This window comes from Heptranchias perlo, chromosome 12, assembly GCF_035084215.1.
Source record: "Heptranchias perlo isolate sHepPer1 chromosome 12, sHepPer1.hap1, whole genome shotgun sequence".
Classification (NCBI taxonomy): domain Eukaryota; kingdom Metazoa; phylum Chordata; class Chondrichthyes; order Hexanchiformes; family Hexanchidae; genus Heptranchias; species Heptranchias perlo.
Genome location: NC_090336.1, coordinates 4184218 through 4200092, shown reverse-complemented (window position 1 = coordinate 4200092; position 15875 = coordinate 4184218). Strand labels below are relative to the sequence as shown.

At 42.8% G+C, this 15875-nt stretch overlaps 1 protein-coding gene across 1 annotated transcript in view; it reads right to left on the bottom strand.

Annotated features, from left to right (window-relative positions):
* Positions 1-6505: 6505 nt before the first annotated feature.
* The window catches only part of LOC137328122 (mucin-2-like), a 186622-nt gene continuing 177252 nt past the window's right edge, over positions 6506-15875 (bottom strand). Inside the window, exons 28-29 of the mRNA XM_067994300.1 lie at positions 7448-7698; positions 6506-6622 (exon numbers count right to left, since the gene is read on the bottom strand). Coding sequence (XP_067850401.1) covers positions 6506-6622; positions 7448-7698 — 368 coding nt within the window. The remainder of the gene's footprint in view (positions 6623-7447; positions 7699-15875) is intronic.

The window sequence follows — 15875 nt, the reverse complement described above, 5'->3', positions numbered from 1 at the left end:
ACACTACACACACACTTAAAGCCCACACTACACACACACTTAAAGCCCACATTATACACACTTAAAGCCCACACTACACACACTTAAAGCCCACACTACACACACACTTAAAGCCCACATTACACACACACTTAAAGCCCACACTGTACACACACTTAAAGCCCACACTACACACATTTAAAGCCCACACTACACACACACTTAAAGCCCACATTATACACACTTAAAGCCCACACTACACACACTTAAAGCCCACACTACACACACACTTAAAGCCCACATTACACACACACTTAAAGCCCACACTACACACACTTAAAGCCCACATTATACACACTTAAAGCCCACACTGTACACACACTTAAAGCCCACACTACACACACACTTAAAGCCCACATTACACACACACTTAAAGCCCACATTATACACTCTTAAAGCCCACACTACACACACTTAAAGCCCACACTACACACACACTTAAAGCCCACATTACACACACACTTAAAGCCCACATTATACACACTTAAAGCCCACACTACACACACACTTAAAGCCCACACTATACACACACTTAAAGCCCACATTACACACACACTTAAAGCCCACACTACACACACTTAAAGCCCACACTACACACACACTTAAAGCCCACATTATACACACTCTTAAAGCCCACACTACACACACACTTAAAGCCCACATTATACACACTTAAAGCCCACACTACACACACACTTAAAGCCCACACTACACACACTTAAAGCCCACACTACACACACACTTAAAGCCCACACTACACACACTTAAAGCCCACACTACACACACTTAAAGCCCACATTACACACACACTTAAAGCCCACATTACACACACACTTAAAGCCCACACGAAACACACACTTAAAGCCCACATTACACACACACTTAAAGCCCACACTACACACACACTTAAAGCCCACACTACACAAACACTTAAAGCCCACATTACACACACACTTAAAGCCCACATTATACACACTTAAAGCCCACACTACACACACACTTAAAGCCCACACTACACACACACTTAAAGCCCACATTATACACACTTAAAGCCCACATTATACACACTTAAAGCCCACACTACACACACACTGAAAGCCCACATTATACACACTTAAAGCCCACACTACACACACACTTAAAGCCCACACTACACACACACTTAAAGCCCACATTATACACACTTAAAGCCCACACTACACACACTTAAAGCCCACACTACACACACACTTAAAGCCCACATTACACACACACTTAAAGCCCACACTGTACACACACTTAAAGCCCACACTACACACATTTAAAGCCCACACTACACACACACTTAAAGCCCACATTATACACACTTAAAGCCCACACTACACACACTTAAAGCCCACACTACACACACACTTAAAGCCCACATTATACACACTTAAAGCCCACACTACACACACTTAAAGCCCACACTGTACACACACTTAAAGCCCACACTACACACACTTAAAGCCCACACTACACACACACTTAAAGCCCACATTATACACACTTAAAGCCCACACTACACACACTTAAAGCCCACATTATACACACTTAAAGCCCACATTACACACACACTTAAAGCCCACACTGCACACACACTTAAAGCCTACACTGTACACACACTTAAAGCCTACACTGTACACACACTTAAAGCCTACACTGTACACACACTTAAAGCCCACATTACACACACTTAAAGCCCACACTGTACACACACTTAAAGCCCACACTACACACACTTAAAGCCCACATTATACACACTTAAAGCCCACATTACACACACACTTAAAGCCCACACTGTACACACACTTAAAGCCCACACTACACACACTTAAAGCCCACATTATACACACACTTAAAGCCCACATTACACACACTTAAAGCCCACACTGTACACACACTTAAAGCCCACATTACACACACACTTAAAGCCCACATTACACACACTTTAAGCCCACACTACACACACTTAAAGCCCACACTACACACACACTTAAAGCCCACATTATACACACTTAAAGCCCACACTACACACACTTAAAGCCCACACTACACACACTTAAAGCCCACACTACACACACACTTAAAGCCCACATTATACACACTTAAAGCCCACACTACACACACTTAAAGCCCACACTGTACACACACTTAAAGCCCACACTACACACACTTAAAGCCCACACTACACACACATTTAAAGCCCACATTATACACACTTAAAGCCCACACTGTACACACACTTAAAGCCCACATTATACACACTTAAAGCCCACATTACACACAAACTTAAAGCCCACACTGCACACACACTTAAAGCCTACACTGTACACACACTTAAAGCCTACACTGTACACACACTTAAAGCCTACACTGTACACACACTTAAAGCCCACATTACACACACTTAAAGCCCACATTACACACAAACTTAAAGCCCACACTGCACACACACTGAAAGCCTACACTGTACACACACTTAAAGCCTACACTGTACACACACTTAAAGCCCACACTACACACACTTAAAGCCCACATTATACACACTTAAAGCCCACATTACACACACACTTAAAACCCACACTGTACACACACTTAAAGCCCACACTACACACACTTAAAGCCCACACGACACACACACTTAAAGCCCACATTACACACACACTTAAAGCCCACACTACACACACTTAAAGCCCACATTACACACACACTTAAAGCCCACATTACACACACTTAAAGCCCACACTGTACACACACTTAAAGCCCACATTACACACACACTTAAAGCCCACATTACACACACTTAAAGCCCACACAAAACACACACTTAAAGCCCACACTACACACACTTAAAGCCCACACTACACACACTTAAAGCCCACATTACACACACACTTAAAGCCCACATTACACACACACTTAAAGCCCACACTGTACACACTTAAAGCCCACATTACACACACACTTAAAGCCCACATTACACACACTTAAAGCCCACATTACACACACTTAAAGCCCACACTGTACACACTTAAAGCCCACATTATACACACTTAAAGCCCACATTACACACACACTTAAAGCCCACACTGTACACACACTTAAAGCCTACACTGTACACACACTTAAAGCCCACATTACACACACTTAAAGCCCACACTGTACACACACTGAAAGCCCACACTGTACACACACTTAAAGCCCACACTGTACACACACTTAAAGCCCACATTACACACACACTTAAAGCCTACACTGTACACACACTTAAAGCCCACATTACACACACACTTAAAGCCTACACTGTACACACACTTAAAGCCCACATTACACACACTTAAAGCCCACACTGTACACACACTTAAAGCCTACACTGTACACACACTTAAAGCCCACATTACACACACATAAAGCCCACACTGTACACACACTGAAAGCCCATAATACACACACTTAAAGCCCACACTACACACACTTAAAGCACACACTACACACACTTAAAGCCCACATTACACACACACTGAAAGCCCACACTACACACACTTAAAGCACACACTACACACACTTAAAGCCCACACTACACACACTTAAAGCCCACATTACACACACACTGAAAGCCCACACTACACACACTGAAAGCCCACACTACACACACTGAAAGCCCACACTACACACACTTAAAGCACACACTACACACACTTAAAGCCCACATTACACACACACTTAAAGCCCACACTACACACACTTAAAGCACACACTACACACACTTAAAGCCCACATTACACACACACTGAAAGCCCACACTACACACACTTAAAGCACACACTACACACACTTAAAGCCCACACTACACACACTTAAAGCACACACTACACACACTTAAAGCCCACACTACACACACTTAAAGCCCACACGACACACACACTTAAAGCCCACATGACACACACTTAAAGCCCACACTACACACACTTAAAGCCCACACTACACACACTTAAAGCCCACACTACACACACTCTTAAAGCCCACACTACACACACTTAAAGCCCACACTACACACACACTTAAAGCCCACACGACACACACTTAAAGCCCACACTGTACACACACTTAAAGCTCACACTACACACACACTTAAAGCCCACACGACACACACTTAAAGCCCACACTGCACACACTTAAAGCACACACTACACACACACTTAAAGCTCACACTACACACACACTTAAAGCCCACACTGTACACACACTTAAAGCCCACACTACACACACACTTAAAGCCCACACGACACACACTTAAAGCCCACACTACACACGCTTAAAGCCCACACTAGAGAAAATGGTTCTGTGTAAAATCAGCTCTGAAAGGTGCCTAAATTCTGTGCAGTCAAGGGTTGAATGGCTTCCTGTTAGGTTAAAATTTGTACGTTGCTTTACAATTCCTGATATGTGAATGAAAGGCGGAAAACAGTTTATTGATTAAACAGGGGTTGACCACATTCCAAACCCTACTAAGTTATGGTTTTCACACTGAGACATGACTTACGGGCCTAAAATGATCTTGCAAATATCTGATGGTACACAAGGCGTGGTTGGTACAGTTGACATGGTGGTTGTGGTTTCCATATGTGACACAGTTGAAGGTTGTATTGGCGATGGGGTTGTGTTCCCTGCTTCACAGTGTGGCTTATTCTTATCTTTAACGTGCCAGAAAGGTGCTGAATGTGAGCAAGAAGGTACCACAGTTCCATCAGGCAATGTGCAGTCATCCGTGCTGCTGTTTGTACAGGTACCTAGGGAGTTGGGAATTTCAAACATCATTTCAAATTTCATCACAAGATATTTACAGATGAGGAAGACCATTTGGCTCATCTTGATTCATCCATCCAGACAGATCCTAACGTCACTCCATTGTAGCATTCAATTGTTTCTTAAATGATTCAAAGGTTTGTCATAGAGTCATAGAGTCATACAGCACGGATAGAGGCCCTTCGACACGATGGGCCGAAGGGCCTCTATCCGTGCTGTATGACTCTATGACTCTCTATGACTCTACTCTATCTGAGCGTTTATTCCGCATGTTGATCACTCTTTGTATGAAGAAGAATTTCCTGATTTCTGTCTTAAAAGTAGCCCTCTCTGGTTTGAACTTGTGTCCCCATGTTCTACACCCACAGTTTAATTTGAAGTAACATTTTGGGTTAAATCCCTCCATTAGATCACCTCTCAGTCACCATATTGGAATGAGAAAGGAATATCCCTGAAAACAGGGCAAGGGTTAAGACATTTGGGGTATTGACTTTCAAAAAATCATATACAATTTGTATTGCCATAAACTCTCCTCAATTTATTTAATCTCCTGGGGAAAAGGATTAACCACTGAAAAAATTTCCAAGCATCGAAAACGCTCCATCAGCGTTAAGGACAATCAAATGAAAGCTTCAGAGTATATTACAATCCCAAGTCAGAAACAGCATTTTATAACTTTGAAAAATGAAAATAAAAATTGTGATCAAAGTGTTACATACCACATTGTCCTTCAACATTTTTTCCAAAGATCTTGTAAGGGAGGTCTATTGTAAAATCCAGGCCATCAAACGTAACAGTAGAATTAATGGCAATAATCTCAACCTTTACAGTGATCCCTGAGGAACTGATCCTTATCCCATCGTGGTAATATGGTTGTATAATCTCCTGACCATTGACCAATGCCTGTATAACAGAAACAAAAGTCTTTCAGTCAACTGCTGCCAGTCAACATCTGTGCTTTCTAAACTTGAGGAAGCTGCTGGTAACTTTGTTCTTAATTTAAAAAGAATCTGAATTTTTAAACGCTTTTAGTCATGAAATTACTGAGAATGCCCTAAAACTATTTTTGATGGGATCAGGATGGATTTAAGATTAGGATTCTGAAACTGATGCCGTATGTTATTAATCTTGTTTGGTCAATTTGGATGGTTAGTGGGTAAATCATTAGGGTCCAAGCTTAGAGTCCAGCACCAGTGGAGAGCACATAAAAAGTTTCAATAAATGTTCCCATCAATTAGCACACATCTTAAGCTGACAGTATTAACAGCTTTTGGTGTGCAGATAACACTAATACTGTGTCTCGATCAGGGTACAGTAATCCACAGCTTGGCTTCATCCTCTGCTTCCAAGCAACACTGCGGCAGATTCACAAGTACATCGATTTATAGATAATTATGTACAGAACCCGAGAGATGTCTGTTTTGCCTGAAAACACATGAGGGGCAATTTTCTCCTGCTGTGTGCCTGGGGAATACTTATTTCCAAGGTGCAAAGCAAAAAAAAAAAGGGGTGAAGATCTAAGACAACGGGTCTCTGCCTCCTTTGTGTTACACTGGGACTTCTGGGCGGATACCCTTAGGTGGGGCAGAATGCTTACGCCTACATCAGGTGCAAACATCAAAACTGCATAGAAATTAAATCACGACAACTCGCTCCACGTTTTCCTGGGTTTCTGCTTGGCGGAAGTTCCAAAGGAAGTTAACCCACAGTAAATAGGTCTTACGGCTTGTGTGCATTCCTGTTCAGCTTTGAGGATCTGAGAAGGGATAGGCAGTAAACAGAGTGAAGCAGAAAACAAGTGTGTTTATCTTTCCCTATATGTGCAGCAAAGGGTATTCGTGGCTGAAGTCTTTTTTGTTGCAGCCAGAAGGTCCGGCAGTTGGCAGTCAATACCACTGAGAGGGTCTCTCAGGCCTGCAGTGACAGTTGACTTTCCTCTCCCATGTCCAGGTGTAAAGTCCCGCTAAGGGCTGGATTTGCAATGGGGAAACTTTGAGCCTATTAAATTGACCTGAACCTGGAAATTAAGAAAGGTTCGGGCTAGGTAAGGCAAAGTGCATTTCTTGTGCACTTCACTTAACTTGGGCCCAGACCGCAGAGGGTGCGGAGGAAAATGAGTGCCATGAAGTTTCCTTTGCGTGTACAGTATTTATATCCTTTATTTTAGTTCCCAAGTTTCTTTCTTAGCCCTCCTCTCCTGAAGAGATTGCCTCATGCTCGAGTACAGTTCCATGGGTTCTTGCAGTCCTCTGGTTCCTGGCTAAAGTGGCCATTCTTCATAAGTGAGTCTGGTAAATAACAACAAGCTTTTCAATCATGAGATTATCATCGCCAAGACTCATTCTGTCTTTATCTGATAACATTCTTTCAGCAGTGGGCATTGGGCAGCGAGGAGGAGCAGGAATCCTAGCTAATTGTTTCCCCTCCCTTGTCCAGGGACACTGAGGTCAAAATGATACTGACTCCACTGCAAGGGACTGAACAGGATACCTTCCTGGTCTATATGAAAATGCATATAACCCGAGCTGTTAGGGGAGCTGTCGACTTCTTTATCATTAATGGAAAATGCAGCAGCCTGTACCTTGGTTTTTACTGTACTGTTGACAGTCATCTGAATCAGTGTTATTACAGACGATTTGTAGAATACTATGATGGCTTTGGGGCACGACAGATCTTTCTGAACATCACAGAAGTAGTTGTCGATGTAAATTTTGAAGCCTTTGATAACTTCTTTTATCTGCTTCACCAGAATGTAAGTGCAGTTTCCTTGGAATGTGTAATCAGTTCCATCAAAAGTAAGATAGTGACTGCCTCCCCATCCAGCACAGACACCTGAAATTTCAAAGTCACATTCTGAGTTTCCAGCAAAATGATTTATTTAAGTCAGATGATAGATTGTTAATCAACAAGCACATCATATATCAGTATTTTTTTTCATAAAGAGAAAAGCACTCTTGGTTATACTCATTTGTAAACTCAGGCATAGGCCAGCCCAGACTGATGGAATGAAAGTCACCTCTGTCTGCTGTCTGTATTGGTCATATGTGCAATGCTTTTGGGCAGTATAAAATCCACTTCCCAGCTGGCATGAACCCACACTGCAAAGTATGCCCAAATTTGGCATTAAATTAGCAGTGTCAGTTTGGCGCTGTTGATTGCATTCATGCCTCTGCCAAGATCATTGATCAGCATTTTAGCAAATAGTTGAGGCTAAGACTCCAGTGCATCATTGAGGGAGTACCAAAATGTCAGAGGTGCTGTCTTTCAGATGAGACATTAAACCGGCATTAATCTGTGGCCCCAGCTGCTTGCTTGGATGTAAAAGATCCCAAAGCACTATTTGGAGAAGAGCAGGGAGTTCTTTACAATTCATTCCTCAACCAACACCACCAAAATAGATCAACTGATTATTTAACACATTTTCTGTTTGTGAGACCTTGCTACGTGCAAATTGATTGACATTTTTCTTTACACAACAGTGATTGCACTTAAAAAAGTCATTTGTTGGATGTGACGTGCTTTGTGAGAACCTTTGGATATGATAAGGCTCTATATAAACCTAAGTTCTTTCTTTTGCTTTCTTTCTTTGTCATTCACAGTGGCCATAGGACAGAGGGTATGGGAATGGGAAAATGTTATATTAGTGCAGTAGAAGGTGTGCTTCTAAGGTTGGTATTAAAAAATAATGAAGTGGAGTAGAGAGAGCTTCATCCTCCAAATGCAGGAATCAGTATTGACTTTTTGTATCGAATTCATACATTCACTTTTCTCTCCTTAAAAATTCCAACATTAGTTCGAAGTTTCCAATTAGTTGCCACATTTTGCCACTGACTTGTCCATTTAAATGTGTGCACTCAATCAAATATAATTGCAAATTTGTTTTGGTCAAAATGACTCCAAATATTTGGAATTTTGAAATTGGTAATGAGCATCAAGCTGTGCGATGCTGTTATGAAAAAGGAGTAGAAGAAAATGGGATGTGTGAGTGCGGGCAGGGAATCGGAATAAGAGCAGGATGTGCATCGTGGGGTGTCTTATCTCTGAGCACCTTTTTTGTCGTTAGTTGCTCCACTGTACCCTGCATCCTGCTGTGTGGCACCTCACCAGTAATTTTTGCCCAAGAACTCTACTTCCATGACCTTGACTCTGGTGTTCTCAACCTTGGACATACCCATTGGACATCCTTTTTCCTGGCAGGGGTTGGGGGGGGGAACATTACCCTCTGATTTATTTCCCCCTGCGTCTTCCCTTCTGGTCTCTGACACATCCACCTCCTAAGCAGGGTATCTGGCTCTGCCAGAACTGCATTTGAGCTACCTGCTAGGAGATGCACAAAAGCAGCTTAACATTGATGCTATCCCTGATTTTGGTTGCAAGGCTGTGGGAATTGTTTGGATGCTGCTTTGCACTTCCCCAGAGCTGCATTGCAGAAAAGGCAATCAATGCTGTGGAGCACTGAACCACACAGGGCTGTTTCAATATGCTGCCTCCATCTCTGCATCTTTTATATCACTTTTTAATTTTGGCAATGCAGTTCCTCCTGCAATACTCACAGTCACACTCGTACTGATAGCAACAGCCGGATTGGTCATAAACTTTTTTGGGCTGCAGTCCATTTTGACATGTGATCAGATGAGCACTTGGACATGTCACTGGCACCACAGAAACGGTGTTGTTCCCTGTACAGGTTCCCATTGTGCAATTATCGAGCATCCAGGTTTCATTCATCTATGGTTTGTGGAGAGAAAAGGAAAATCCTTTAATTTTTAAAAACAGGACTTAGGTAACGTAGCATTTATAGACCCCGGAATTCCTGAAGCTGGAGAGGGTGCATGTCCATTTCCGTCTGGGAGGAGCCCAGAATATGGACTCGAACTTGGCAGTACCAGGATTCTGTCCCCATTGGACCAGACCTTTAAATTCCAGCCAGGGAGAGCCCTGTGTTGATCTTTTGTCTGCTCCACCCCATTAAGGGGAGTTCCTGGGATTTCCCTGGGAAATTCCTCCCATTACTCCTTGAAAGGCCTCAGTGGGGCTCACACCAGTTGAGACCTGGCTTACGTCCCTTTGAGGCCTTCTGATGGCCCCAAACCGGAAAGTAAACGATAAGAAAACTAGTAAGAATCATGGAATTGCTGCAGCAAAGAAGGAGGCCAGTCGGCCCATTGAGCCTTGGTTAGCCCTGCAAATTTTTTCCCTTCAAATATTTATTGAATTCCTTTTTGAAAGCCATGATTGAATCTGCCTCCACCACCCATTCAGGCAGTGCTTTCCAGGTCATAACCACTCGCTGTGCAAAAAAGTTTTGCAGATGACACAAAACTTGGAAGGGTAGTAAACAGTGAGGAGGATAGTGATAGACTTCAAGAGGATATAGACAGGCTGGTGGCATGGGCAGACAAGTGGCAGATGAAATTTAACACAGAAAAATGTGAGGTGATACATTTTGGTAGGAAGAATGACGAGAGGCAATATAAACTAGAGGGCACAATTCTAAAAGGGGTAAGGAACAGAGAGATCTGTGGGTACATGTACACAAATCGTTGAAGGTGGCAGGGCAGGTTGAGAAAGCGGTTAAAAAAACATACGGGGATCCTGGGCTTTATAAATAGAGGCATCGGGTGCAAAAGCAAGGCAGTCATGACGCACTTTTATAAAACATTGGTTTGGCCACAACTGGAGTATTGTGTCCAGTTCTGGGCATCACACTTTAGGAAAGATGTGAAGGCCTTAGAGAGAGTGCAGAAGAGATTTATTAGAATGATTCCAGGGATGAGGGACTTTAGGTATCTGGAGAAGCTGGGGTGGTTCTCCTTGGAACAGAGAAGGTTGAGAGGAGTTTTGATAGAGGTAGTCAAAATCATTAAGGGTCTAGACAGAGCAGATAGAGAGAAACTGTTCCCATTGGCAGAAGGGTCAAGATCCAGGAGGACATAGATTTAAGGTGATTGGCTAAAGAACCAAAGGTGATATGAGGAAAAACTTTTTTATACAGCGAGTGGTTAAGATCTGGAATGCACTGCTTGAGGGGGTGGTGGAGGCAGATCATGGCTTTCAAAAGAGAACTGGATAAGTACTTGAAAGGAAAAAAAATTGTTGGGCTATGGGGATAGGGCATGGGAGTGGGACGAGATGCATTGCTCTTGCATAGAACCGGCACGGACTCGATGGGCCGAATGGCCTCCTCCTGTGCTGTAATCTTTCTATGATTCTTTGACAATTTTGAATATTTCCTTAATAGTGAGAAACTAGGAGCTGTGGAGTAGCAAAGGGATTTGGGTGTCCATGTACACAAATCACTGAAAGCTGGTGCACAGGTACAAAAAGTAATCAAAAAGGCTAATGAAATGTTGGCCTTTATCTCAACAAGACTGGAATACAAAGGGAAGGAAGTTATGATTCAGTTGTATACAGCCTTGGTCAGACTCCACCTAGAGCATTGCATTCAGTTTGGGCAGCAAACATCAAAAAAATGTATTGGGATTGGAGGGGGTGTCGTGCAGATTCACCTGAATTATACCTGTGCTTAAAGGGTTAAACAATGAGGACAGGTTGTATGATATTAGCTTGTGTTCCCTTGAGTTTAGAAGAATAAGGGGTGATCTAATCAAGGTATTTATAATGATCAAAGTTTTGATGGGGTAGAGACAGAGAAACTATTTGCTCTGATGGGAGAATCCAGAACAAGTGGCATAATCTTAAGATTAGAGCTAGGCCATTTAGAAGTGAAATCAGGAAGCAATTTTCACACAAAAAGTCGTGGAAGTTTGGAATTCTCTTCCCGCAAAAGGCTGTGGTGCTGGGTCAATTGAAATTTTCAAGATTGAGATCCACAGACTTTTATTGGAGTAAAGGTATCAAGGGAAATGGAGCAAAGGCAAGTAAATGGAGTTGAGGTACAGATCAGTCATGATCTAATTGAATGGTGCAACAGGCTCGAGGGCCGACTCCTGTTCCGATGAAAATGCATAGGCCAGATTTGCCTGTTCCTGTGCCTGGGTGCAGTGGATCGCAGTGCATGGAGGCAAACCAGGGAAGGAGGATCGCACGGCCACAAGGGAGCCAAGCCGATTTTCCATCCATTTCATCATGCAATGCTCCCTGCCTGATTTTCCACCAAGTACTACACCCATGTGACCCAATACACATAGGGACAGGAATAGGAAAATCTGCCCCTACAAGTTATAGCAAAGCATAATTTGCATTTACAAGATTAGTGTGATGGTATGTTATTGTCATAATAATAAAAATCAAACTACTAAGGGCAGTTAAGTCCTGGAGGCAGCGCAGAGGAGAAACATGAGACACACCTCGAGCATCACAGGACTGAATCGAAGGAACGACTGGGAAAATTTGGACTTTTCAGCCATGACAAGAGATAACTGACAATGGACTTCATAAATAATAAAAGGAACAAATATGGTAAGCCGAGAACACAACTTCAAATTAAACTATGACAATAAGATAAGAAGCATAGGTTAAAAAAAGCAAAAGGTAAGTTCAAGATTAACATCCTGACATTCCTCACGCAGTGACTAATATGTAGAATGTAAAATAAAAACAGAAAATGATGGAAATACTCAGCAGGTTGGGCAGCATCTGAAGAGAGAGAAACAGAGTTAATGTTTCAGATCGATGTTATCTAACCTGAAACGTTAACTCTGTTTCTCTCTCCACAGATGCTGCCTGACCGGCTGAGCTTTTCCAGCATTTTCTGCTTTTATTTCAGATTTCCAGCATCCACAGTATTTTGCTTTTGAATATGTAGAATGTATTTGTGTTGGGTAGGCCCTAATGAAAGTCACAAATTATATCCTACGTGAATGTTGTGGATTATCCCTCCTCATCTCTCTCGACCTGTCTGGAGCCTTTGACATGGCGACCACACCATCCTCCCCCAACACTTCTCCGCCGTCGTCCAGTTGGGTGGGACTGCCCTCGCCTGGTTCCACTCTTACCTGTTCAATCATAGCCAGAAAATCTCCTGCAATGGCTTCTCTTCCCACTCCCGCACCGTTAACTCTGGAGTCGCCCAAGGATCTATCCTTGGCCCCCTCCTATTTCTTATCTACTTGCTGCCTCTCGACGATATCATCTGAAAACACATCGGGTTCCACACGTACACTGATGACATCCAGCTCTACCTCACTACCTAGCTCTATCTCGACCACTTCACTGCCTCCGTGTTGTCAGGCTGCTTGAAGAGCCAAAATTTCCAACAATTAAACATTGGGAAGACCAAAGCCATTGTCTTAGGCTCTCACAACAAACTTTATTCCCTACCCACTGATTCCAACCCCCTCATTGGCCATTGTCTCAGGCTGAACCAGACTGTTCACAACCTCATCATCCTATCTGACCCTGAGCTGGGCTAAGCTTCCAATCCCATATCCTATCCAACACCAAGGCCGCCTACTTCCACCTCCATAAAATCTCCCGTTTCCACCTCCAGACTCAACTATTCCAATGCTCTCCTGGCCGGCCTCCCATCTTCCACCCTCCATAAATTTAAGCTCATCCAAAACTATGCTGCCCATATCCTAACTCGCTGAAAGTCCCGTTCACCCATCACCCCTGTGCTCACTGACCTGCATTGGATCCGGTCCATCGACATTTTGATTTAGGTTTTTTTAATCTTTGTGTTCTCTTGTGTTCTCCTTGTGTCCCTCCAGGTCCTCGCCACCCCACCCCCCTGCCCCCCCCCCAGCTATTTCTGTAACCTCCTCCATCCCTATATCCCTCTGATTACTTTGTGTTCCTCCAATTCTGGTCTCTTGTGCATCCCTCGCTTCCTTCAACCCACCATTGGCGCCCATAACTTCAGCCGTCTAGGCCATAATCTATGGAATTCCCTCCCCAAACCTCTCCGCCTCTCCACTTCGCTCTCCTCCTTTAAGGTGCTCCTTATAACCTATGTCTCACCTGTCCTAACGTCTCCTTCTTTGGCTTAGTGTTAATTTTTGTCTGATAACTCTCCTGTGAAGTGCCTTGGGACGTTTTACTCAGTTAAAAGCGCTATATAAATGCAAGTTGTTGTAGTGGTGGAAAGACACAGAGAATCCTCTCCAAAATGTTGAATGCTGTGTTGCAAAGTCTATACTTTTTTCCTGGGCGATAAGGAAGGATGGCTAATTGATTTTCCTCATCTGCATATTGCTGGGGAACATGGAGTAGTGGAGCTGGTTAGGACAATGCTGAGGGGTGTATGGAAAATTGTGTAGGAAAGGAGTGACTTGGGACCACTGAGATCTAGATTAGCTGAAATTTATGAAGGGTGACGGTGACGAGTGTCGAGTAACGTGATTGATTATTAAGGTGATGAAGGTGCAGAGAAGGATGGATAAGGGTTTCAGAAGCAATAGAAATAGCAATTGGGATAACAGAAAATACAGGACTGGAAAAGGCTCTGCAGTCCATAGAGCTACTCCTAAAAACTAATATTCCTCAAACAACCACGGACTCAAATATCTATCCAATTTTCCTGTGCATTTTTCCACAATACATTTGCTAAGGCATGATGTATATAGATTATATATAGGCCATTATAACTGTCATGACCATTTACTCACGGCTCTTGGAGGGTGGAGGGCTGAGCAACCTTCTGGTGGTGCTGTTGTTGGTGTGGATGTCTGTGTGGTTGGTAGAGAGAATGTGGTGCTTTCACATGGTTCCATGTGCTTCACAATTTTACAGTTATTAGAACAGAATGCATAAAAACACCAGCCTGCTTTGTCTGTGGAATTGTATACCACCTGCCCTGGAAAGAAATGCAAATGGAAATCTTGAAAAAGGCAACAACAGTAAATTTTGAATTGTTACATTAATTCACTATTCAGTTAAAAGATACATTGTCACATGTTGCATTTTACATGTTGCATTAATGGATTTTAGGTTGCAGGTTTGCTCCCAGAATTTCACAAACAGCAAGTTGCAAATTTCACCTCTGCTGTCTGTGAAGTGCTTCTCTCCCCACCTTGAGAAGAGAGAGAAGATTGGCAGTACAGTAACTGGGGCCAATAGTGGACCTTCCCTAGATGTCATCATGTGAGAAAGGAGGTACAGAGGTTGAACAGACTGCCTTCCTGGGTCAGAAAGTGTGGACAGTGGAGTGTGAAATGTAAAGAAGTGATAAAAATAAAAGCTACAAAAATAAAACAATTCATGAACAGAAAACAGATTCACATTAATTCCAAAATAATTTGCTGATACACCCAGTGTTGGCTTCAGAAGTTAAATGTTCAAGAACTTCTCTCTTTGGAGATGGAGTACATCCAGATCAGCCACAGGAGGATTTATTTCACCCAGCACAATACAGCCTCAATGGATATTAATAGCCCAAAAGAAGACAATACTGGGAAAGATGGCTTAAATCTGGTACTTAAAATATGCAAATTTCATAGGGTGAAAAACTCACGATAGCTCTACAAAGCTCTGTCTCTCCTATTTATAATTTCGACATAAATAGCGCTGTTTAACTCTAACATACCTGGAGGGTTTTAATAACTGATACACTTAACAGGTGAGCTCCCTTTGACATTCAATGACATTACCGTCGCTAAATCCAAGGGTATACGATATTTCGGAAGGACAGGCAAAAAGGAAAAGGAGGTGGGGTGGATTGTTCGTAAAGGATGGAATCAGAGCAATAGTGAGAAAGGATATTGGCTCAGAAAATCAAGATGGAGAATCAGTCTGGGTGGAGTTAAGAAGCACCAAGGGCCAGAAAACACTGGTGGGAGTTGTCTATAGGCCTCCAAACAGTAGTGGTAATGTAGGGGATGGCATCAAACAGGAAATTAGAGATGCATGTAACAAGAGTACTACAGTAATCCTGGGTGACTTTAATCTACATATAGACTGGCCAAACCAAATTAGCAATAATACAGTGGAGTGTGTATGAGATGGTTTTTTAGACCAGTACATTGAGGAGCCAACCAGGGAACAGGCCATCCTAGATTGGGTATTGTGCAATGAGAAGGGGTTAATTAATAATCTTGTTGTGCGTGGTC